This window comes from Euphorbia lathyris, chromosome 2 (assembly GCF_963576675.1).
Source record: "Euphorbia lathyris chromosome 2, ddEupLath1.1, whole genome shotgun sequence".
Classification (NCBI taxonomy): Eukaryota; Viridiplantae; Streptophyta; class Magnoliopsida; order Malpighiales; family Euphorbiaceae; genus Euphorbia; species Euphorbia lathyris.
The window spans coordinates 61,014,999-61,041,709 of NC_088911.1; the positions used below are offsets into that span (position 1 = coordinate 61,014,999).

Here is a 26,711-nt window from a genome sequence, read left to right on the forward strand (position 1 = left end):
CACTGGTACCATGTGAATCTAAACTCATCCATGTGACATTTACGAAGTCTGGACCATCACTCAAAAAAAAAGAAACATGTCATCACATTAAGCTGCTCAATATGATCTCGTCTTGAAAGTCTTGGCTTGGAAAGTATCAAAAGACCCGTCAAGGATCCACCTGTTACAACAATCACGTCTGATCCTATAAATCACAGATCTACTGGGCTTAAAGGATATCAAGCCTCGATATTTGTGTACATATTCACATATCAACAGGTGAAATGTAGCACGTCTTGTTCCTAAGCTTATAATCGTATTCTACAACTCGATCACGGTATAAATAGAGTAAGCACAACGTAATGTACACTACAACATCCCTTCATTAAGCTTACATTATAATTTTGATTTACTGTTGTGTTCATCCTCAAGTCTTTCCTCAAAACTGATTTAGGCATCAAAATGGGTTAGCCGAATTCGACCCCCCTTTGACCTTGTTTCCCTAATTGCGTGTACACAAGTGGACTTATAGGATTCAACAACACAAAATTGGTGCGATGAACATGGAACAAACATAGTAATGACTCGCTTGAATAGCCCATTCAAATTACATCCTCTAGTATACTCCCTTTGTCTGGAGTCTAGAGAGCGGCGGAAGAAGAAACACACTGACAACTTGATAAGCCCAAAATATACCTAAATAGCATACATAATTATGTCAATTTCGTGTGAAAAATATGTTAATTATATTCTTTTGGAAGGATTTTATGTTGGTATTTGTTACTATTGTGCAAGGTGCTAAATTACTTGGAAAAATCCAAATAGGAGCTAAAACGGAGCAAAAACGAGTAAGAAATCAAGTTTTCAGTGAAAGACGCGTATGAGATTCAGAGGCCGCGCTAGAGATTCAGCAATCAAACTAAAGAAGCTTTACAAAGTCTCTGTCGCGACCGAGATTCTGGAAATCTCAATCGCGACACGCGTGCTGAAGCACCAGAAACGCAAAATTCAACCAGCTCTCCTTCCTCCTAAAGCTGCGACATAGATTCTCATAATCTCTATAGAAACAGCAAGATGTTAAGACACATTTTACATGTTTTAAATTCCAAACGACGCATCCTTTCATCCGGATAGAGACAACTCTTCACCAACGGATACGTTCCTTCAACAGACCTCTTGAACAATTATAAATAGAGGAGACATTTCAACATTCAAAGAGTTAGAGATTTTTAGTTTTAATTTTGTTAAAAGCATACTTGTTATACAAGTTGTTCAAACAGTTAGATACAAGATACAGATTTATAATTTATGTTAGAGTTTTGTTCGAAGACGAGTTTATGCTCTGTAGTTTGATCGAATAGGTGCTATTTCGAGGATTCAGCGAGAGGAACCAGTTTAGGAGGCGCCCTAAGGTCTGACAAGCCTACGAAGTTGAGGAAAGGATTGACAACCCGGAACTCAATTAGTTAAAATGCTATCCAAGCTTCTTCTTCTATGTTAACTTGTGACGTTTCAAATCAAATTAATGAAATATCTTTTCAATACAATTCTATCTTTACTGTTGTTATTTTGAGTTTGATCTAAGTAATATTCTTAAGTAATTTAACTGGTGTTTTCATAAAAACATTTATAAACAAATCTGATATTTTCCATGAAAACTTTATTAAACACTTAAGTAAATTCGGGTTTATATTTGATCATTGTGGGAGTATCGAATAGTCGGTTTAGATTTCGAATTTGATTAAGGTTTTCAGTCTTAGGCCGAGTAGGAAAGATTGATTACAGTTTAATGCCTATTAAATTGAATTAATTGATAAATTATTACATCTTAATAAACATATCAAAGTTATAAGTTGTGTTCTTGCTTAGTATAAATAAGCCTTGGATATTAACTTTAATCTAAACATAATTTCTATAAGTTGTAATCTAAACTATTGGTAAAATTAGAATCAGAATCCATACCTTTTAAACCATTTAACAATTTTTCTATTAACCTCGAGGAAATGAATTTAATCAAAATTATAAGTTTTTATTTATCAAAACGTTCCATGTGGGATCGAAATCTTTTTATTACTACAAGCGAAACCGTGCACTTGTGAAAATCGCTCAACAAGTTTTTGGCGCCATTGCCGGGAAACGCTAATTTGATTTAAAAAAAATTTATTTTTAGTATTTTATTCAAATCTTGGTTTATAGATACTTATACTTATATTTATATTATATATTATTTTTACTTACAAATTTTATTTTTCAATTTTTTTGAAGGTAATTTCAGTTCGTGCGTGTAATTTATGTTCATACGCAGTACTAGAAGTCCGGGCATTCAACCGGAATCACTTGATCCAGAAATTGAGAGGACACTAAAGAAAAATAAAAATAATAAAAAGAAAAAGAATAAAGAGACACAAAATCAAGAGCCACAAGTAGTAGAAACGGCTAGACTTATGGATTACGCTACACTAGGGGTTAATGGAGTTACCAATAGTGTAGTTAGACCCCAAATTAATGCACATCAGTTTGAGATAAAACCAGCATTATTGAATATGCTACAAAACAGTGTTACATTTTATGGATTGCCTAACGAAAATCCAAATGCCCATTTGACTAACTTTCTTGAGATTTGTGACACCTTTAAAATTACAGACGTTGCTGTCGAAGCAGTCAAACTTCACCTTTTTCCTTTCACATTAAAGGACATGGCTAAGGTTTGGTTGAATTTTTTGCCGATCGGAACAATCCAAACTTGGAACCAATTAGCCTAAACATTTTTATCCAAATATTTTCCCCTAGCCAAAACAGTAAAAATCATAAAAGAAATTACATCATTTACACAACATGAAAATAAAACCTTATATGAAGCAGGGAAACGCTTCAAAGAACTTCAACATTTATGCCCACACCATCATTTACCCGATGAACTTTTAATGCAAACCTTTTACAATAGTATAAATCCTACCACAAAGGGTTCATTAGATGCTATGTCGGGAGGTTTATTTATGAAGAAGACATTTGTCGAAGCAAAAGAACTTTTAGAGGAAATGGCTATTAATAGTAGCATGTGGCCAGCAGAACGTGCACAGACACTGGTTACTCCAAAACCATCGTCCTTGACTTCGTCATCTATTAAAGGTATAATTAATCTTGACCCTATAACGATGTTACAAGCATAATTTTCTGCACTTTCGCATAAAATTGATAAGCCTATGACACCGTGTGATGTTAATGGAAACCCCATCCAAGATGAAATGGATTGTAGTTGTGCGGATGAGGTAGAACAGGTAAATTTTGTCAAAGGACAGAATCGAATCAATAACTCGTGTTCTAACACCTATAATCCCGGATGGAGAAATAATCCAAATTTTAATTGGAAAAAGAATAATAATACTAATGCCACTCAAGATAGAACTAATAATTATCAACGTCAATCAAGAGATTCTATTAGCACATTATCTTCTAAAATTGATAAGTTTATAAATGCTATTAGTAGTAAGATGAATAACCATGATGAAAATTTTAAACGTATTGAAAACAAGTTTGGTCAATTATTTAAGAACCACTCATCTAGCATCCATAATTTGGAAGTACAAATTGGACAAATTGCCAAGTCAATTCCATCCCGCAAGGAGGGTAGCCTTCCTAGCCATACGGAAGAAAATCCTAAAGAGCAAGTTAAGGCTATAACTCTTAGATCGGGAAAACATTATTTAGGTCCGGAAATGCCCGGAAATGTTACTAACATTTTACAGGAAAAAGATTTGACGACAAAGTCCAAAGAAGTGAATGAAAATTCAAAGAGTTCGCCCAAAGAAGCAAATGCAAGTGCATTTCAACCAAAACCCCCTTTTCCACAAAAAGTCCGAAATAAGGACTATGACAAACAACTTTTAACATTTCTAGATAAACTTAAGAATTTGCATATTAATTTAACGTTTATGGATGCAATAACTCAAATTCCTAACTATGTTAAGTTTTTGAAAGATTTGATTTCTAAGAAAATAAGTTGGGAAGGTATTTCATCTATAGCATTAACTGAAGATTGCAGTTCAATTGTGTCGAGTCATGTGCCGACTAAGTTGAAAGACCTAGGATGTTTTACGATTCTTTGTAAATTGGGAGATATTGAATTCCCAAGTTGTCTTTGTGACTTAGGTGCAAGCATTAACTTAATGCCATTGTCAATATTTAAAAAGTTAGGTCTAAAAGAAGACACTAAACGCACTAATATGGTTTTGCAATTAGCGGATCAAACCACTAAGAAGCCATATGGTATAGTAGAAGATGTGTTAGTAAAAGTCAATAAATTTATTTTCCCTACCGACTTTCTGATACTCGACTTTGCATATGACGTTAATTGTCCATTAATTTTTGGTAGATCATTTATGAATACGGGACGTGCATTAATTGATATATTTGAAGGAAAAGTAATTTTGAGAATAGGTGAAGATGAAATTGAGTTTAATATGAATAGAGCTATGAAATATCCTATGGAAGAGTTTGTTTGTATGAAGCTTGATTTGGTTCATGAATGTGTTAGTGATATTGCTAAAGAGGAAAATGTTATAGAACTAATAATTGAAGAAGAAATGGAAGATAAGGCTCCAGAGCCTTTGATTCGTGATGATGGACCAATACTACCCTCAGTTTTAAAACCACCAAAATTAGAGTCAAAAGAATTGCCCAGCCATTTGAGATACGCTTTTCTAGGTGAAGGCGATATTGTACCTATTATTATCTCTAACAAATTAACTAATGAACAAGAGATGAGTTTAAAAGAAATTGTTAGAAATAGGATATGAAGTATAGGTTGGCAAATTTCAGACCTTAAGGGAATTAATCCGAGCATTGTGATGCATAGGATACACTTAGAATAAGGAAAACCTCCTAAAGCGGATAGGCAAAGAAGCCTAAAATTGAACATGAAAGAAGTAGCTAAAAATGAAATCACAAAAGTTTTGGATAACAGGATTATCTATCCAATTTCGGATAGTGAGTGAGTTAGTCTGATCCATTGTGTACCAAAGAAATGAGGTATGACCGTAGTTAGAAATGATGAAGGAGAGTTAATACCTACACGAACCACCACAGGTTGGAGGGTTTGTATAGATTATATGAACCTAAATACGGCAACTAGGAAAGATCATTTTCATATTCCTTTCATTGATCAAATGATTGAAAGGATAGCCGGACATGCATTTTATTGTTTCCTATATGGGTATTCCGGATTTTTCCAAATCTATATTTACCCGGATGATCACAACTTCAGGTCTATCACGACCTGGCTCTAAAAATGGCGGAGGATACTAAAGCCTTAGAGCCACAACAACAAAAGCTCTTAGGGCAATCTCTCGATGATTGGCCGAAAACCTTGGATCTATCCATGACGTCAATGCTATGCTATAAAAGCATGTCATCCAAATGGTGGAAGTCAAAGAGAAGTTGGAGATAGAAGAAGAAACTATCAGATATATGAACAAATCACAGAATACAACCTGCTCCACCGGACACCACATCTTCCGAAGTTGTCGTCATCATTGATACGAACCGTCTATAAATCGACAAAGGGGTTTGGTGCCCAGGCAATGGGAAAAGAAGACTCCCTAATAAGGTGCCATAAATCTAGAACTCCCCATGTGTGAAATGCAAGGAATGTGAATGAGCAACCTCCCATGAGATCGACCCGTGTAAGAGAATAAAAGTGACCCTCCTAAAATAGGAGGACCTCGGACTCCAATCACAGAAGTGTTGGTTCCTTGTGAGGTTATATTAATTACAAATGGGAGGTGAATGAAACTATTGGTTAATTTTAACCTTTATTAAATTTTTCTCTTACCGTTTAGTGGCAAGCACAGAGGCAAGCTTCGGAATCAGAGGCAAGTTCGGTCTACTGAGTTAATTAATCTACTGAGCTTGATTCTGCTTCTGACGTATGTGCTCAGAGGACAGCTTGTTCAATAGAGCTTCTGAATATTCTCAAGATAGATGATAGTTTAACGTGCACATGATATCCAGAGCTTATATGTGAGATAAATAAATCAGAGCAAGCAATATATTTAGAAGAAATAAAGGTAGAGTTAAGAAATAAGTTACTCAACAGATTTATATTGGTTCGACCTCGTGCATATGTCCAGTCCTTAGAATTCCTTCTTATGGGCTTTAATGCACTGGGTAGAGCACAAACCTTTTACAATTGACAGAGTTTCCCTAAAGTACCTTCCTTTACAACAACATCTGGTTTTCTATCTCTCTTGTTATTCGCTTATAACTGAAGCAATAACAGAGCTCCTGATTTACAATAGAAAATGGTTTTGATATAGAAATCAATTGAACCACTCTATCTATTGAATTTACACAAATATAAAAATGAATGTGTATAACAATTTGCTCTAGTTTTTCACTTGAAGAGTTTATCTCCTTTTCGTGTGAAGATTGGGTGTGAAAATGAACTCTTGAGTTGGCTTTTATAGTGTAGCATTTGGAGAAGACCGTTTGAAATTCAAAATAGATGTTGGAGGGAAAAGTCTCTTTTGTCTTCTGTCTTCTAATGTGCTTCTGACCACTATGCCAATTTATCTATAAGGAGAAAGTTGTCGTTTATGAAATCAGGCTTCTATCAATCGTTGAGCCATGCGTCAATGATCACCTTCTGACTTCTAGCGTTGCAGACTTCTAGTTTGAATCTTTCCTTAAATGGTTGATAAAGAGAGACTTTTCATGACAAAGTCTTCGATCTTCTGTTCTTTTTACTTTTTTTGGAACGCCTTGAGTTGACTAGTTGTCAACGGGCTTTTGGTTCCTGTTTTGGCTTCTCGGTTCTGGGCCAGAATTAAGCCTTGAGCCTTTAATTCTTTTAAGTTGTCTTCAATTTTTGCTTAAGTTAAAATAAACACTTAACAAACACATTAGCATAAAAACAACTTAATTCAATTCTGAAATCGAATATCTTGGGGATCTAATTCCTTGATAGTTATTTTTGTCATAATCAAAAACTCTATGAAAATTGTTTTCAACAATCTCCCCTATTTTTTAAGGCGACAAAAAAATTCAAAGAATGAATAGATTTCACTTACTCCCTCGGAATTGATGAACTTACTCTGCTTCTTGATACTCCCCCATAAGGGTTGAATTACTGAATTTTGCTAATATTGAAAACACTTTGAAGGGTTAAAACGTTCAATAGCAAAAATTGGTTCAGAGCTAAAAAAAATAATGAATTAGTATTAAAAGCATACATACATCAGATATGGAAGTTATTATTAGAGCTTGATGTAAGTTGATGTTTAAACATTTTCTGAATTAGTCTAAGTTAATTATCAGAGCATGGCAGCAAAGTTATAACATATTTCAGAAAGATAGTATATTTAAACAAGAGTAAGTGTTGCATTAGTTCAGAAGTGGAAAAATTGTATTTAACATAATATTGTATTAAATATCGGCAGTGAACAACAGAAGCAAACATATAATATTAAGCTAAACAGCTTACTTGCCTATTACAAAATCCTAGAACCTACTTAGACTATTTCGTAGGTGGTCTAAGTTTAACTTTTAGTGGGTTCTGGTTTTTGGGTTTGCTTGGAAAGGGTGCGTCTAGTTGTTTGTTCTTCTCTGATTATTTCTCTCCTTTTTTGCTAGTAGAGGAAAAAAGTTTGTTTGAGAAGCCTGGAACATATCTTGCGTTCAACTGCTCAGTGTAATGCTGAAGATGCTCTATGCTCTTATTCAGACCAATATAGATTTCCTTGCCCATATGTTGGCCTTTAGGAGAGAAGGATACATTCCGACTCATCTCACTGAGAATAAGCTAAAGTGCCTTAGCATCTTAGATGGAAGTATCAGCAAGAGCAAAAGTATACTTTTGATGGATATTGAGAAGAGCATGGTCTAGAGACCGATGTTTAATGGAAATTGATTAGACGTTCTGGTGCAAGGTCTGATGTTCACCATAGATAGCGGTGAATTTCTTATCTAGAGTCTTCGTAGCAACTCTATTGATATTAATAAGGCGAAGAGCATCTGACAAAGATCCAACAATATCTTGAGATTGAGATTGGACAAGATGGCCATTCATTTTGCCAAGTTCAGAGGCAATCTTCCGAAACTCGGAGGAGAGATGGTTTGAGACTTATTGAGCAGTGGCAGATCTAGAAGGGATAAAGTGTATTGTATGCTCAAGTGTTGACATATGTTGAATCATGTTAAGTTGAATAGAGGCCATTCTGTCAGCATATGTGTGAATGCCTTGTTAAGAGACCAGAGCCACTATTGTGTGAAGCAGGCTTTTGATACTGGTCAACTCATTCAGGAGAAGAGTGGTTTCACCTATTCAATGGGCCCTAATCTGAGGAATGGGTGAAGTTAATGTCAGATGGGGTTGAGGAACATATGATGCCTTGACAATTTCTACCATCTTGGTGGCAGCTTCCTCAAGAACTTTCATAAAATCTGCTTGAGAGAGGGCCTAAGATGTTGAAGCACATTGATTCTTAATTTGCTCAAAGATGTCAGCCCCTTTGTTTTTCAGGGCAGATGAAGTTTGAGCGAGTGAAATGATATCATCGCCAGAAAGAGTTGGATTCTGCTGAAAGGGAGTTGCTGGGAAAGTTAAGCGAGCCAAATAGGACGTTTCTGAGTCGATGATGGGGCCTTCAGCATGAATGGGCTTTTTGGCTATATTGTCCATAATTGTGTTATAAAGAGAGTGAATGTTCTCAATCGTAGATTGAGTCAATAGTTGGTCAGAAGCTCCGACATGCAGTTTGGTAAAAGTGTCTCCAAAGGGATTTGCCTTAATAGGTGAATTTATGGCACTAGAGGAAGAAGTGTCTTTGAGCGGAGATTGCTCATCACTAGTAAGATCCACAATTTTGGATTTCTTCTTTACAAGAGGAGTGACATCTTCCATGATCGGAGCATCCTGACATTCCAAGTTCCACTGGAAAGGGTGCTCCTTTTTACTTAGGCGATAGAAAGGAATGTATCATTAAGCGGAGCAATAGATGAATCTTTTGAGGGCTATGAGTCGATCGTTCAGTCTTTGTACCTCTAGCAGCATTTTAGGGCGATTATTTGTAAGATGGCACTGATAATCTCTAGGTTTGGCTCAATTCTCCTTTCTGACACTTTGTAGCCTAGGAATTTGTGGAATCTTATATCGAAAAGGCATTTCTCTGGGTTCAGTTTCAAGTTATATTTGTTGAAAATATCGAATGCTTGGGCGAGGCAGCAGGAATGATCTTCCTCATTGGCATTGAGCATTATCATATCGTTGATGTAAACTTAGACCGTGTTGCTTATAAGGTCAGCGAACATTTTATCAATGAGCCGCTGATAGGTTGCTCCGAAATTCTTTAGACCGAACGACATTACATTGTAGCAATAGGTTCCCTTATGGGTGATGAATGAAGTTTTCTCTGCATCGTTCAGATCCATAAGGATTTGCTAAAAACTAGCTATTGCATCAAATTGAGATAGAATTTATGACCAGCTGTCTGATCAATCAGCTGATCGATGTTAAGTAGAGGATATAATCTTTCGGACACGCTTTACTGACATTAATGAAATCTACACACATTTTATAGTTTCCATTACTCTTCTTTATAAATACAACATTAGAGAGCCAATCAGGGTAATGCACTTCCCTAATAAACTTAACAGTTAAGAGCTTGTTAATTCCAGCCTTGATTGTTTCCTGCTTGTATTGAGAGTGCAGTCGCTTCTTCTGTTTTACTAGTGTGTGTGAGGAGTCGATGTCCAGCTAGTCTGTTGCATGATCGAGAGATACCCCAATGATGTCTGTCGTGGTCTAGATAAAGACCTTCTCATTGTCCGAGAGGACCGCTTAAATTGATTATGACTGCTCCAGGGAGAGCCGACTCCCCATCTTGATGATGCAACCTTCAATAACTGAGAAGTCAATTACTGGCTCGGTAGGTTAAGGATTGTACCCCCAACGGTCTTTTGAAGCTTCATTAACCACTAATGCTATCTGTGGGTGAGTGGCCTGCCAATGGACCTCTTTGGCGAGTTGCCGGTCTCCGGTGATGACCAGGTTGCCTTTTGCACTTAGGAGAGTGAAAGTGAGGGCAGAGATGTTGATGGTGGTAGCGGCGCACGAGGTGAGGGGCCTTCCCATGATTGTGTTGTATACTAGTAGGATATCCACCACCTCCCAATTACCCATGAGCTCTACTTTTTTGCTTCCTTCTATGAAAATGATGAGCATGGAGATAAGGCCAAGGACCGACACCTCAATATCGAACACTCCAACCAGAGGGAAGGTTCCTTCCTAGAGTCTCTTTTTGCTGCACTTCATTATCTCCAACACTTTTCGAGTGAGGAGGCTGACTAGGCTGCCAATGTCCACCAAGATTATGAAGACGTTGAAGTTTCTAATGGCCAGAGTGACCACCAATGCTTCTGGGTGTAGGGTTGGGAGAGGGGGTTGGACGACCAATGACCCCCTCATTGGTCTATTCATCTTTTTGCTGGAAGAGCTTTCTGTGGAGTAGGATGGCCCTCCTTCATTGATTACCAATATCTACCCGTGGTACCTGGGCCTTTTCACATCTTCCTGCCTCCATGGGGGATCGCTCTGCCTTTGATGATTGTCCAGCTAGCGGGCAGCCATTGGCGGGGAGTTGTGCATGTGGTTCCTTATCGGAGTAGTGGACCTCACGAACCGCTAGGTGGCCTACTTTTGCTGTCTCTCTAGAATCCATCTGCTCTTCCTCTTGCCTCGGGCGGTAGGGAAGATGACCATCATCTTTTCGCGACTTGGAGGAGTCCTTCGGCTCTGCTACCTATTTAGCTTTCTCTTCCTTTTTAGCCTCCCCCTTGCTTCTGGCTTTCTCGGACTCTTCATAACTTGTAGATCGGTCGGTATTATCATAATGCACAAAGGTTTTCACCATGGCCATCAGTTCCTTAAAAGTATGATGAAGCTTGCAGTAACATTTTTTCCTCAGGGGCTCGTAGGTTGTCTCGTTTGCTAGCGCATCATAGGGCACTTCTAGTTTCAGGCACTTGACTTGTGAGGCAAGATGATTAAAATGGACCAGGAAATTTTGGAGAGGTTCAGTTGGTCTTTGTCGCAGGTTATTCAGGTCAGACCTAATCCTCCTCACTTTTGCAGTGGCTGCAAAACGAGCCAAAAATAAGTCCTTAAGTAAACCAAAAGAGTCGATAGATTTGGTGGCCAGACCCATGTACCACTTCTACGCACTTCCTAACAAGCTTGTAGGAAAAACCTTGCACATGATATCATCATCTTTAGAGTAGAGGTTGATGGTGATCATGAAAGAAGCAACGTGATCGTTGGGATCTTTAGTGCCGGAATAGTAGGTCAGCTTGGGAGTCTTCCATTCTCTGGGAAAATGGGTGTCTATGATTCTATAGACTAGCAGAGTTTTTCTCGAGGTGATGTTTCCACCCATCACTCTATCGAGAGCTCTTTTGTCAAGAAATCTTTGCTTATCCTTCCAAGCCTATTCTTCATAAAATATCTTAGAAGAAAGTTGCCTAGGGCGGATGAAAGGAATGCGGAAAGGCTATCCTAGTTCACAGGTGTAGTTGCGTGTACTTCAATTCATTGATATTCAGTTTGTGTTCAGTGTACCGCAGCTTGTCTAGCCTATATGAAGCAAGCCTACTCTTCTTCATGTGAAATATTTATTGGAACCTGGATTCCAGCATGTCCTCGACATCCAGGGGGCCAAGAGGCACTGGGATCAGGATTGTCGCTGATTGGATGGCGGGTTGCATCTCTGCCAGAAGGGATTGAGTAGGTCAGGCTATTACTAGAGCTGCTTTAGTGGCTGGTGTTGGTGCCCTAACGGATACCACTAGTTGAGTCGGGGTGGAGGGTTGTTGTTACATAGACATTTGACCCCTCAAGAATTTCCGAATCTTCCAATTTTCCTCCTGAAGGACTTGCTGTTGGTTAATAATCTTCAATTGTGCTGCCATCTAAACGGCTTGAGTGGTTTGGAAGCTCTTTATCATGTTGATAAGCTATCTGAAGGGCTTAGTGGATTCTTTGTCAGAGTCGACTTCTGTTAGCAGGGGGCTCAAATTTTGTGGTTGTATTGTTGAGCTTTGTTTAACTTTGGTAGAGGGGGAGCTGTGCTGGCAATCAATGGATTCAACATCTCCTTGATCGACATCAGGGTTGCTTTTGAATCAGCCATTAATGCGTTTAACAAAGCAGCAGTGGAAGGCATGAATTTAAATAATGAGAAATGAGTCGTGTGCTACTCCACGTTTACCGCACCAAATAATGGAGTTACGAGATTTACGGTTGTCGTTTTCTTATCGTTCTCCTCCTGCACCGGGAACGGTCTCTATATACACTATGACGATCAAGTTAGTATAGAGATATGTGATGAGCAAAGAGTTCTAAAGAGAGAAATCGGCCATTACTGCGTTTAACAAAGCAACAGTGGGAGGGATGAATTTCAAGAATGAGAAATGAGTTGTGTGCTACTCCACGCTCACTGCACCAAATAATAGAGTTGTGAGATTTCTGGTTGTCGTTCTCCTCCTGCGTCGGGAACGGTCTCTGTGTACACTTCGACGATCAAGTTAATATAGAGATATATGATGAACAAAGAGTTCTAAAGAGAGGAATCATCCATTACTGCGTTTAACAATGCAACAGTGGGATAGATGAATTTCAAGAATGAGAAATGAGTCGTGTGCTTCTCCACGCTCACTGCACCGAATAATAGAATTATGAGATTTCCGACTATCGTGCTCCTCATGCACCGGGAACAGTCCCTATGTACAATCTGACAATCAAGTTAGTATTGAGATATGTGATAAGCAAATAGTTATAGAGAAAGGAATCGACCATTACTGCGTTTAACAAAGCAGCAGTGGGAAGGATGAATTTCAAGAATGAGAAATGAGTCGTGTGCTACTCTACGCTCATTGCACCAAATAATAGAGTTATGAGATTTACGACTGTCGTTTTCCTATCATTCTCCTCATGCGCAGGGAACGGTCCCTATGTACACTTCGACGATCAAGTTAGTATAGAGATATGTGATGAGCAAAGAGCTCTAGAGAGAGGAATCTAATATCCTTTACCAATAGTGCATTCCTCCCATTTATAGGGGTGGAGTAGTAGAATCAGTGACTAAAGTGTCCTTACGCATTTAGCTAAATGGGTCTGACCTTAGTTGGGCGATTTACCCGTTTTATTGATTCCTACGGATTGGATCAAAAACAATTCTTGAATTAGGTATTCAACTCCAGGGATGAATCGAAAAAGAAATCTTTATTGGTTCTACCTTTTTTTTATGAAGAGAATAAATCTTTTTATCGAAGGATCAGCAAAAAAAAAGGGTCCGGATCTCCCTTTGGATAGTCTTGGATATTGGACCATCAGGCTTACTCTGCATCCATATCCCTCATCAAAAAAAAAATATTTGTAAAACTTTTTTTTTAATTATTGTTCCTACTTAGAATTAATACACATATTTGTTTCTGTCCCCAAGTCACTCACTTATTCTTTGCAGCTGATGTCCTAATCTTTCTGGAAGGTAATGAGGAGCAGTTGAGTGTTATTATGGATATTCTTGATTGTTTCTGTTCGGCCTCTGGGCAGAAGCTTAATGTCCAGAAGTCTAGGATGATGTGCTCTAAAAATATGAACCAGAGAGTCTGTAAAAGGTTAAGTGATCTATCGGGTATTCCTCTGACTGGCTCTCTAGGGAAGTATCTGGGTATTCCCCTCCACAGTGAGAGAGTGTCTAAGGTGTCTTTTAAAGATACTTTGGATAAAGCTAACATGAAGTGTGCCATGTGGAAAGCCAAGTCTCTCTCTCGCTAGCCGCCTTACATTAATTCAATCTGTTAATTGTGCAACTCCCAATCACATTATGCAGGCTTATCTTCTCCCGGATCCTGTGCTTAAAGATCTTGATAAAATTAACCGTAGGTTCCTGTGGGGGGAAGCTGAGGAGGGGAGAAAGATCCATCTTGTGCCTTGGAGTGAGGTTTGTCAGCCTAAAGATTCAAGAGGTCTGGGCATTAGGAAAGCTAAAGATAATAATAAAGTCTTATTAATGAAACTTTTGTGGCGAATGTGGCAGTGTCCTACAGCTCTATGGGTCCAGCTCTTATGTGGGAAGTACCGAAAGGATAAGGTGTTGGGGGGGCCTAAGGAGAGAATGGTTAATTGTTCCTTTCTTTGGAAAGGCATTAGTGCAGTGTTTGCTGAATTTTGTTATGGGATTGGGTGGAATGTGGGTAATGGTAGGTCCATCAGTTTCTGGAAGGATATTTGGGTAGGTAAGAAGCCTTTATTGGAGGTTTGTACTTCCTTGCCTCCGTTGGACGTTCAGGACTGGAGGATTGCTGATGTTGTGGATTCTGAGGGTGAGTGGATTTGGGATAAATTTGATTCATACCTCAGTCTGGAATCGCTCCTTTCTATTAGAGGGGTTCACATTAGTAATCAAATTGAGGATCAGGATAGTTACTGTTGGGCGTTGACAAACAATGGGGCCTATTCGTGTAAATCTGCTTTTCAGACTTTCTATCAGGGTTTGGATTCTTCTTCCCTAGGGGTGTGGAAGACGATTTGGGGCTTGAAAGTACCATACCGCATTAGGAGCTTCCTATAGGAATAGGTTGCTTACTAACTCGGATAGAAAAAGGAGGCACCTGGTGGATTCTGGAGCCTGTGGCAGATGCAAAGGGTTTGAGGAGACGTTGTGCCATGCTCTCAGGGATTGTGAGAAAAGTTTAGAGGTTTGGAGAAGAATTCTCCCTATGGATGTGCTTTCTTCCTTTTTAGCCCATTCTGAAAATAATTGGTTTGTTGATGGTATTAATGGGATTCTTCTGCCTAGGAATTAAGGTGTTCTTCTTTTTGTGGTGGTGTGCCATCAGATTTGGAGGTGGCGGAACGAGGAGATCTTTGGAGGAGGAGTGGTTTCTATGCCAAATGTCCTTGATTTCTTTTCTAAGAAGATTAGTACCTGGGTTGAGAGTTTTGGTGAGGACCCCTTAGCTAGGGTGGTTCAGAGGAAGGAGGTCAATCTTTTAGGCTGGTGTAGGCCGAGTGAAGGTGTGGTTAAGCTCAACACGGATGGTTCTTGTCTGAGAGATGGGAGAATTGCTGCAGGAGGGGTCCTTAGAGACGATGGAGGCAGGTGGGTTTCTGGCTTCTCTCAGAATTTGGGTATTGGTTCTTCCTTTTCTGCAGAGCTTTGGGGGATTCTCTCTGGCCTGAAGCTGGCTAAGGAGCTAGGGGTGAAGAAGCTTCTGGTTGAGTCAGATAACCAAGAAGCGGTTAAAATGATTTCTGATGGCAAGTCTATTTGCAGGAATAGCTTGAATATTATTAAAGGCATTAAAAGGATTGGGTCCTCCTTTGAGTCTATTAAGTTTGTTCATATTTATAGGGAGCAGAACCGCGCCGCGGACCGTCTTGCAATGGAAGGGCACTCTGGTTTGTTGGGTCTTTCTACCTTTTCTTCTCCACCGGACTTCATTTCTTCTTTGATCTTGGAGGATGTGGTGGGGATCAGTTTTCCTAGGCTGATCCTGGGTTGAGTTGTTTTGTTTGTTTGTTTTTTTCTTTCCTTTCCTACCAAAAAAAAAAATAAAGATGATATATATGATGTCATTAATAGGTGGTGTTAAATTCTATAGTTGAAATGCAATTCAATTCACAAAGAGTTTTTTTTTGGGTAAATTTCAAAAAAAAACCCATGTGGTTTGATATTGTTCCAAAAAAACCATTGTGGTTTGTTATTACAAAAAAAAGGACTGTGGTTTGCGCCGTTACCCGAAAAACGGAAAATGGCTTAACAGTGTTAAAATGCTGACGTGGCATAGGGGTAAAGTTGGAAATTCGATTTTTTTTTCCTCTCTCTCTCCTCCTTCTTCCTTCTTCCTCCTTCTTCTACTTCTCCTCCTCTTCTTCCTTCTTCTTCTTCTTCCTCATTCTCCTTCTCTTCTTCTTCTTCTTCTTCTTCTTCTTCTTCTTCTTCTTCCTTCTTCTTTTTTTAAGTTTCGGAAATCTGGGGATTTTCCAGAAATCTGGAAAATTTCCAGAAATCTGGAAATTTCCAGATTTCTGGAAAATCCAGAAATCCGGAAATCCGGAAATTTTCCAGATTTCCGGAAAATCAAGAACAAGACTTCTTTATTTTAATATTCCCTCCCACTCACCCATAAGAATTTTCATTACATGTAATCTAATATTATAATACACTAATCATCTATGCAAATAACCCTAATCATACTATGAGAGATAACCATCCTTTGCACCCATTTCCTCCTTGATTTTGGTATAATTGATGTCAAACTTCCTTAAAAGCTAAACAATTTCAGTCACTATATCAGCCACAAAATAACAATTTTCAAATAATACCAGGCACTCATTTCCTCCTTGATTTTGGTATAATTTATCATTCACTGCAATTATCTAAACTTTCCCAGGGGGATTAAAAAAAGCATGGACAATCTCATGCTGCAAATTGATTTCGTTAGTTGCCCTAACATTTTAACATGTACACAGAACAAAGAACACAAAAGCAAAGAACTTGACAATGTAAGGCTATTGGGACTATAGGAAAATCCTTCAAAATTTCCTACTGATGCAAAAATAGCCGAATCAAAATAGCCCAAATCATATTTCAGCTTCATTATTCCACATAACATAAAATTTAGCATGTTTCAATACCCATGCCTGCATTCATAGAGAAAGAGGAAAACAAAAAGCTGCGAAAGAGGGAAAGGTAGAGAAGAAGCACCTAAAATTCAAAATCGAAGAAGTCCCTTAGCCGATGATGATACAAGAAATCTGGAAAATTTCCAGATTTCTGGAAAATTCCAGATTTCTTCGAGTAAGGGAATTTTTTTCTAAAAAAAAGAAAGAAAAAAAGAAGAAGAAGAAGGAGGAAGAAGAAAAAGGAAGAAGGAAGAAGAAGAAGAAGAAGGGAGAAGGAAGAAGATGAAGGAGGAGAGAGAAGAGGGGAAAAAATAAAATAAAAAAATCGATTTTCCTGTTTTACCCATGTGCCACGTCAGCACTTTAACGGTGTTAAGCCAATTTCCGTTTTTCGGGTAACGGCGCAAACCACAGTCCTTTTTTTTGTAATAACAAACCACAAGGGTTTTTTTGGAACAACATCAAACCACAGGGTTTTTTTTGAAATTTACCCTTTTTTTTACACTAATTTACAAAGAGTTGATGTCCTTAAATAATGGCCTAATACTTCTCCAGCCCCCTTAACTTGTCCAAATTGGTCATTTTACCCCCTCAACTCATCGAATATCCTATTTACCTCCTTAACTCCATAAAAGTGGTATTTCTCACTCCCTCAACTTGTCCATTTCTCCCCCCAACTCATAGAATGTTCTATTTACCCCCCTTAACTCCATAAAAGTGATATTTTTCACCCCTTACAATCCGTTATCGAAGCCTAAATTGATAAAAAAATTTAAACGTTAAACCTATATTTATGCTATTTTGTAAGTGGAACCTAAATTGATACTTCCCCAAAAATCATAGGCCTATTTTGGTACATTATCCCTACATATAATGTATTTAACTTATTTATATTAATGTGCTTGTTATTTGTATTTTTTATTCGTTCTTTCTCTTTTCAACTTTTTTTACTACTATAAAGGGATAAGAAATACCATTTTTATGGAGTTAAGAGGGTAAATAGGATCATAAGTGGTGAGAAATACCACTTTTATGGAGTTAAGGGGGTAAATAAGATATTCGATGAGTTGAGAAGGGGTAAAATGACAAATTTGGACACGCGAGAAATACCATTTTTATGGAGTTAAGGGGGTAAATAGAACATTCGATGAGTTGAAATGGTAAAATGACCAATTTGAATAAGTTAAGGGGACTGGAGAAGCATTAAGCCCTAAATAATTAAAGAATGTAAGGTGACATGAACCCAAAACAAATTTAGTGATTTATGATTTTTTTTAGTTGGATCAAGGTTATCGACTTTTAACAAAATTTATCTATTGGTAATTTTATATATTTATATATAAAAAAATCTTTTTAAGATATCAAGTTTACCCGCAACGGAACACATTGAGATACCGCGCAACGGAACACATTGAGATACGACATATATTTTTAATTGTCATAATTGTCGCAATTCACATAATACGTAGTAAAATTACATATGGTTCGAAAATACGATACAAAAACAATACTAACCTGATTAGTTTTACACGATTATGACAAGAAATTTTCTGGATTAGATTAGAATTGACTTATCAGACAATAACTCAATAATTGACACAGCACGAATATCATAATTATCACCCGATAATTGACACAATGCGGACACCATAATTGCCAGATATCATCTTTGTCATCGGCCTACGAGATTCTTTCACGTTCTAGCTCATTAATGCCGGAAACATAACAAGTTTTGGGGAATTCTTTCAATTTCCACTAATTCAAACTGATGCAGCCATTACTATAGCAGGTATCAGCACGCAACCATCTTTGACAAAGCAATAAAGTGCTAAACATGTCATGACATTACACGATCCCCTAAAGAATCCATCTCATACATTTCATCACGCAATATAAAATATGAATCTCATGAGAGGAAATCAGTTCACATTGAAGAAAAATCAACATTTATTCGAAACTAAACCACAAACTCAACGTATTATTTAGTCTATGGCGCTGAACATTGGCATAAGCAAATATAAAGAGAAAAAATTGATACTGATTTAGTACAGTGAATAATTCTCACTAACCCCAGGTCGAATGCTTTTGTAGATGGACATAGCAATTGGAAGAAGACCCATGAGTGCAATCTGAAACTGTTCAGAGCTACTAGTTCGAACCGTAATCTGCCCGCTCATCTTGTTGTTCAATCCTGCACGAACTGCTACCTTATAGCTTCGCCCCACTGAAATCTGGGACTGAAGATTAGCCCCCAATGCCAAGTCTCCTCTCCACTTCACCAAAGACAAGCCTAGAGAGGACTGATCCTGGCCAATTGGATAATCAGCTTCCTTTAGCCTCACTTCCAGATTTGCTCCACATGCTGAATCACCCTGAGAACGTACAATCCCAGTGCTCCCAACCAATGTTAGGCGCTTCCCAAGAGCAAACTGATCCTCAAGTTTGAAACCTGTAGCCACATTTTCGCCCAAAAACGTAACAGACATCCCAGCAGCTGTCTTGTTCATCCTCAAGTTTTTGAATTTTGTCTCCCCTCTAAAGACATAAGCAAGTTGCTTTCCTACATTTTGAATATCAAACCCTACCATACTAGATGCATTCTCCCCATGCTTTGCAGAGACTGAAGAATCCAAATGGACGCTGAACTCTTTCTTATCCTTTGTTAGTTGGACAGCAACAGCTACCGGAAATTGATCAACAACAGCTAGACTATGTTCAAGATTCACACCATCATACCCACAATCATGGTCCCAACCATGGGTGTCCAGAACTGGCCTTGCCAGAAACTGTGAAGTTGGTTCCAGGAACCGGTACCTGTAAGCTGGATTATCCCCGTCAAATGAAGGTGGCAGGACCATATCAGGTAACGGAACTGGCACAGCAGCTGGAGCTCCATTTTCAGGATCACCATCTTCACCATTGTAACCATATTCATCTACTGCAACCTTTCCTCTCTTCTTCATCTCTCTTATTCTCCTAAGCTCCTCTCTCCATTGCTTTTTCTGGAGAAGCTTCACCCGATAATCATACTCCACCATATATGCTTCCTTCTGTTCCTTGCTAAGTTTAGCAAACTGAGCTTTCCTCAGAGGCTTGAACGGAGGGAGCTGATCATACTCATCCTCTTCATCTTCCTGATCAGAATCAGACAAGTCAGCCAGATCAACATCAGAATCCACATTGTCACCCCCTTGGTCAGTGGAGAGCTTAGGGTGTGGACGGGACTGCAACAACCAAGACAAAAGGTATGGAAGGGGAGGCGACCGTGACCGGAGACCGAAAAGTTTTCGGTGGTCAAATGGATCTTGAGGTTTTGAGAGGGAACTTGCTTCAGATAAAATCTTCATAGAGAAGCACAACAGCAGTAACTGAGGCCTCCAAGTTTGGCCATTAGGGAGCACCTTTTCTCCTTCCCTGTTTTTACGACAAGAAGGGTGATTCTCTACTAGTGATACAGGATTCATCAAACTCGGGTTCATCAATCGCAAATCACCAACAGCTTGACCAATGGATTGTTGAACAACATGGGAACGTTGAGCAACAAACACCTCATAACTCAGAGGGGAACCAGAAGGTCCATCTGGTGGTGCTGAAGCAGCATGGGTTAGAGTAACTACAGCATTTCGCCAGACTGAAGAACCAAGAGAACTAGTGATAGATTTCAGCAATGGCAGGTCATTAAGATCCCTGGTCTGAGTGTCAAGCCGATCAACATAGAGGACAATATCTGGAGGGCATTTCTTCATGAACTTCTTCACTGATGATAGAACTTTGCGGTTTAACCCTTGTTCTGAACCAGAAGACTTGAGACCTGGACAGTCAATTACCCTGATCTTAATTCCGGCTACCATGCCAGTTATTTCTCTAACAGAAGTTGTTGCAGGTTCAAACGCATGGATTGGAGACTTCTCTTCACCAAAAACTGAGTTTATTGTAGCACTCTTTCCCACCCCTGTTTTCCCAAGAACCAATATGTTCAAGGATAAATCCATATCATCTTTCCCCTTCTCTTCAAGCTCCTGAGCAGTTTTCTTTGCAGCATCAAGGCTGAATAGTTGACTGGTTTGCCTCCCAGCAACAAGAGCCAAACGATATAAAACCTGTGTTACCATAGACTCTTCTGGTGAATGGCCAAGTCTATGAACAAGCCTCAAAAATTTCACCCTTAATTGCTGCAACTTTTCCAGTTTCTTCTTATCTTCTTCACTCAATTTGGTATCTGACTCTGCGAGACTTGAAGAATTAAAAAGACTGGGACGAGTTTGGCGTGCTGCAGGTTTTACAGGTCGAAGTCCAGATCCCAGACCTGCGGGTCTATCAACAGAGAAGAGCCTTGATCCATCTTGAGAGGTCACAGTGACAGTGCCACCGTCTGAGCCAGCACCAGTTGCTGCTTTCAAGAGAGCTGCCAAGGCAGCAGAATCAAACAGCTGCCTCCCCTCTCCTTCCTCATCAGTGTCTATTTCTTCATCTGAGTCTGTAACAATTTGACCATCAATTCTCTCTGAATGATCATGGGAAAGTTCAGCACCTGAGGAATCAACAGCTGATCCTCGCTCTAACTCCTCCAAGAACTGTTTGGCAGCTTCTGAGCTTCCAAAAAGCATACCTTCATTCTCTTCGTCAGTTGATGATCCTTCATTCTCACCTCCTTCACCTGGATGATTGCTATCTTCATTTTCAGCTTCTAGTTCAACCTCCATGTTGGAGATAGCCCTTAATTCAGCAGATTCAGGTACATCACCTGAAACTTCATCTGCAACAGAGGTTTGTGCAATTTGTGCAGCAGAATCAATTATCATAGCACCATCTCTGTCCTCTCCATCTGCCAGCTCATTGGATACAGCAGTCAATTCATCACTAGTTGTCCCCTCTGCAAAGCGTATCTGCTCCATTTGTTTATCAGTCTCAGGCTCTACTTCTCTTTCTAGACTCTCATTAACATCAGTAGCTCCTATTCTTTCAGTCTTCTCTATGCCAATTGCTGCAATATCTTGGCTATCTTTAATGACTGGGACATCACTCACATCTGAATCCTCACCCCCTACAAAACCAGAATCACCATGCTTTCTTCCATTACAGTCCACTGCTATAACTTGAACATTTTCTTCATATTCAACATCCAGATTAGCTGCTTTGTCTACATCACTGCTAATATTACTAAAACCATTACCTTTATCTAGAGGCACAACATCATCAAGTGGAGCCTCCTCTTTAACTACAGAATCCTTAATCTCCTCTGCATCCCCAACAACCACCACCCCTGACCCTATAGCAGTACCAGGTACAGCCTCAATAACAGAATCACCTCCAGCTGTAAAATTCACACCATCAATTTCAACAATTTCATCCTTCCCCTGTTCTAAAGCAACAGTGTGTAATTTGTCATTCACATTGCCCAAAATTTTACTCTCTTCCACCTCATTGTCACTATAAACCTCAGTTTTCTCCCCCTCCAACTGAGTCCCTTCCACATCCTGGCCCACAGTTTCCATCACAGCCAAACTCATACCCACTTCCTCGCCCATTTTCACTAAAACATCCTCCTCAGTTCCATTTTTCACCACTAAACCCTCATCCTCATCCGTAACAATTACACCCTCCTCGGAAACTGGGGTTTCCGAGGGTTTGGCATATTTTTCATCATCATCTTCATGCGGCGATGATTTCAAGACCGGCTCTGGTCTTTTCAGAGGCGGAAATTCCAAAGGGTCAAAAATAGTGAAACCGGAAGCAGGTTGTTCCGGTGTTTCCACATCGGGAACGCCCGCGAGTGGCTTATCCATGTTGGTTTGGAAGTCCTCGTCGCCAGTCACAAAATCCCCATGTCCACTCCCGGTAATAGCATTACTAGTATTAAGATTATTACTATTATCACTAGTATTATTATCACTAATCAGAAGTGAATTATGAATAGCAGAATCATGTGAAGAAGGTGAAGAGGATGAGGAAGAAGAAGAGGAAGGAGAACCTGATGAGTTAGAAAGAGGCGATGTCATTTCAGGTGCAGAGGGGTTGAACTCCATGACGGGAAGAAGAGAAAGAAAGGTTTGGTGCTAAGAGGTTGGGAAGAGAGGAAAGGAAGCGGAGGGATAAGGCAAGCAGCATATGTTATTGTTGGGCATTCGGGACTGGGACTCTTATCTACAATGAATGATGGGCTTTCTCTTGGCCCTTTCTCTTTCTTTCACTATTCCGTTTTTCATGGGACTTGCATTTCGGGTGAGTATCGGTTCGGTTCGGTTACTAGTCAATCCGAATTTTTGGTTAACCAAACTGAATAGAAGTTTGTGCTATTTTCATAACCAAATCGAACCAAATACGATTGGTAACCAAACTTTATCGAAAATTTTCGGTTTGGTTCGATTACCGACCGAATAACTGAAAACTCATAATATTTAATTTTTTGTATATTTTTGTTTAATTGGTTTTCAAATAATGCATTTGTATAAAAGTTACAATTAAAGAAATTAAAGACTAATGAACCAAAATTTATATATATAAAGATAAAAGTATATTTTTTAGGGGTTGGATTTTACATTTTATAAGTTATTTATATATGTAAAAATAAAATTATATTTTTTTATATTTATATAATAAGTTCGGTTCGGTTCGGTTATCGATTATACCAATATATTTTTCAGTAACCAAACCGAACCAGAATGTTAAAATAACAGAACCAAACTAAAATTTTGGTTCGGTTACCGGTTATTTTGCTCACCCCTACTTGCATTACCTAAAAAGTTAAAACACATACCACGGGGATGGCTTTTAATTCGTTGGATTTTCCATTCCCAAAATATCTTGATGAGAAATTCTATACCTCATTCCATTCAAATTGACATCGGACGAATTTAAACTCATCACATGACACTTAAAAGACTTGAACCAATACATGAGAAAAAGTAAGTGTTGTATCTTCCATCATATTCAGCTTATGTGTGATCACTCTCGGACTCGCTCTTGTCAATACTTCATTTTTCCAAGCGAAAACACTTTCATATTCAACCAAGGCTTTGGTAATGTCTTCCTTTATCTCGGGTTTCAGTCCTTTGGTGATTCTCACCTTTTTTCCTTCAGCAATCATGAACACTTCAGTGTCACCTAATGCCACAGTGATTGGCTCCTCATCCTCTCCTTCCCTGGTTTGGGGACGCATGGATAATGAGGCTAAATAAGTTTCCTAGGCTATCTTTTGATTTCCTTTTATCACGACTCTCCTTTTGTTGGAGGTGTACATTGATAGGTAGCGAATGAAAATCAAAGCCGATGTCTCAAAGAGGAATGATCTTCCTAGGATCACATTGTACGCCAAATGTCGATCCGTTATGGAGAATTCCAGGTCTCATGTCCATGTCTGATCATCGTTAGTGAATTCGCACTCCAATGTTACTTGGCCCTTGGTTTGAATTGTATGTCCTATTACTTATAGGATATCTACAATCATTGTCCACTCGTATCTAATCTACTTTCAGCTTGGCGAAAGCTTCTCTGGTGATTATGTTGCATGAGCTGCCTGTGTCAACCATGACCCTTTTATCTCCCATCCTTAAATCGTCATTGCTATTACTAGTGCATCCGCATGGGGATGGATCACTAGACCGACCTCTGCAAAATAGCGGTTGAGGAATGTTTTATCTAGGGCCGATATTTTTACTTTTTTCACGGGTGGCTGGTACCCTGGTCCTCCTGTTATGACGTTGATGGCGCCTTTGGACTTCTTTCTAGGCTCTGATCTTTGCCTGTCGTTCTCTTGTGTCCTTGTTATCCTGAACAAATTGTCTAGCTTGCCTCTCTCAATCAGCTTTTCTATCTCATTTGCCAGCTCCCAACAGGCTTTAGTGTCATGGCCATTCCTTTGATGGAACCTGCAATATGCCTTGGTGTTTCTTCCAACATTTACATGCTCCCCCTAGTTTCGGGATATGTAATATCCCGTTTGTACTGACTCTTCTCAAGCCACATGAGGATCTCTTTTTTAGGGGTGTTCAAAGCAGTGTATGTTGGTCTCGCCCTTGTATCCCTCTTATTTCTGGGGTCTCTAGGATTTTCTTTCCCATTAGATTTGCCTTTCTCCTTCTTCAGCGAGGTGCTTCTATCTCTTTTAATATCATCTATTTCCATATATCTTTTGCATATTTCCATTAGCTCCACAAGGCTTTTAGACCGACGTGTTCCCAGCTTTTCATGTAACCTCTCATATCGTGTATTTTTTATCACCGCTTCTATAGCCATGTTGATGTCAACCCGTGTGATTTCTATACACAATTTATTGAACTTCTCAATATAATCTGTCAAGGGTTCCCCTTCCTTTTGCATGAGATTGTACAATCTTCAACAAGCTACGATAGAAGGAATACTTCCTACAAATTTCACACAGACCTCTCGACTTAGTTGTTCTTATTGGTCCCTTGTGTTATGAGAATAAGTTCATAATGGGGGGTTAAAGGAACTATTTAATGTTTTAAGTATTAAAGCTGACTTGTTCTTCCTTGTGAAATATATTTTCTCTCACAAATTAATAGCACAACGATACTGAGTGAGGTCAAAGGCAGCTTTAGTTGGTCAGCAACTAAAGTTATTTCTGATGTTGATTCAGGAGATAGCACTTAGAAGTCTATCCCTGAACACAACACTAGATCAAGCAACTTAGCAAGTTTAAGTTAAACGTTTTTCTTAGCAAATATAAAAGCAAGCAGATATAGGAGATAAGGGATAGAAGATACTACTCAGCAGTTCATCCTAGTTTGGCCTCCTGCCTACATCCAGTCCCTAGAATTCCTTTTTCGAGCTTTAATCTACTACTGAGCTCTTTTAGATAGAGCACAAACCCTTTACAATAGTCAGTGAGCAGTTATAGAGTATCGTCCTCTATATACCTATACTCAACACTATCCAACTCTGATTGCTAAATACCGAGCAACTCAGAGTCTCCTAACTAGATTTAGTGATTGATAATATTTTGTTCTAAAACAAAGAACATTTGAATGATATAATCTATTGTTTACACAGAAGAATAAGAGTTTGTGTAAATATTGCTTTGTTTTGCTTTCAGCTGGAACTTCAAGTATGAATTTGCTCAGAGCTTTCGCGTATGAAGATCAAGTCTGAATGAAGCAAATGGCAGGCCTTTTATAGTGATACTTCAATGCATCAGTCATTCCGAATTTCGAAATAACCGTTGAAGGGAAACGACTCTGATGTCCCTTTCATCCTCAGCGCCTAGTGCCACGACCAATTGTAACAAAGTCTTCTATATCTTTCTATCTCTTATTGACCATCGCTTCAGTTACTTTACTCAGTATGCTTCAAATTGTCTCTCTACTTTTGGCAAAGATTCCAAGACAGCGCAGTGACAACTCGTCTGTTGCGTCTGAATCTTTCCTCAATTAGTTATCCTTTGTCTGCAAGTTAGGAAGTCAGCTTGTGCCTTGTCTGCTTCCTCCTTTGGTCTTCGAAGTCAGCAGCTTTGTTGAGAAGGCATCGGCTCTTCTTCTGGATTCTTCCTTCTGCTGGGCTGAGTTGATCCAAAAGCCTTAATCCATTTGACTTTCTTCTTTGCTTTCTTGGGCCTTGACTTAGCTTATGGACTTGAGCTTTAATTTTAATTTCTTTTGCACTTATAACTTAATTCATCCAAAAACACTCAACAAACACATTAGTAATAATAAATCAAAGCTTTAAATTTAATGTGTTGAGAATTTTATCTTTAGGATTTTAATTCTAATTTAAATAGATTTGTCAAATCAAAATTAGTGTGGAAATTGTGTTTCAACAAACTCTCCCATTTTGATGTTGGCAAAAAATATTAAATTTAGAACACAGCATAAAGCTCCCTCATAATTGCTGACCTTACTTTGCTTCTGAGTTATCCCCCATAAGGGTTGACCCACTGACTTAACTTTGCTTTAGACAGTTTAAGGTACAATAGCAAAGTTGAGTTATTGGTCAGAAGCATGTCAGGTTAAGAACATATTTATTTTACTCAGTCCTGATACTTGTATAAAGATATGGATTCATTGTTGTCCTATTAGTCAGAAGTGTTCAAGTA

The 26,711-nt window shown here is 38.8% G+C and overlaps 1 protein-coding gene and 1 non-coding gene across 2 annotated transcripts; both read right to left on the bottom strand.

The window, feature by feature from the left end:
- Positions 1-2,780: 2,780 nt before the first annotated feature.
- On the bottom strand, positions 2,781-2,887 carry LOC136221135 (small nucleolar RNA R71). The gene has a single exon (XR_010684922.1). It is a non-coding gene; the product is annotated as a small nucleolar RNA R71 (small nucleolar RNA).
- Positions 2,888-18,518: 15,631 nt separating this feature from the next.
- Positions 18,519-22,775, bottom strand: LOC136218397 (translocase of chloroplast 159, chloroplastic). Its single transcript, XM_066005241.1, has one exon. The coding sequence runs from the start codon at positions 22,684-22,686 to the stop codon at positions 18,703-18,705; it is 3,984 nt and encodes a 1,327-aa protein (XP_065861313.1). The 5' UTR covers positions 22,687-22,775; the 3' UTR covers positions 18,519-18,702.
- Positions 22,776-26,711: the final 3,936 nt, after the last annotated feature.

Coding starts and splice junctions, on each gene's coding strand:
- LOC136218397 (XM_066005241.1), bottom strand. CDS start 22,686: ATGGAGTTCAACCCCTCTGCACCTGAAATGACATCGCCTCTTTCTAAC.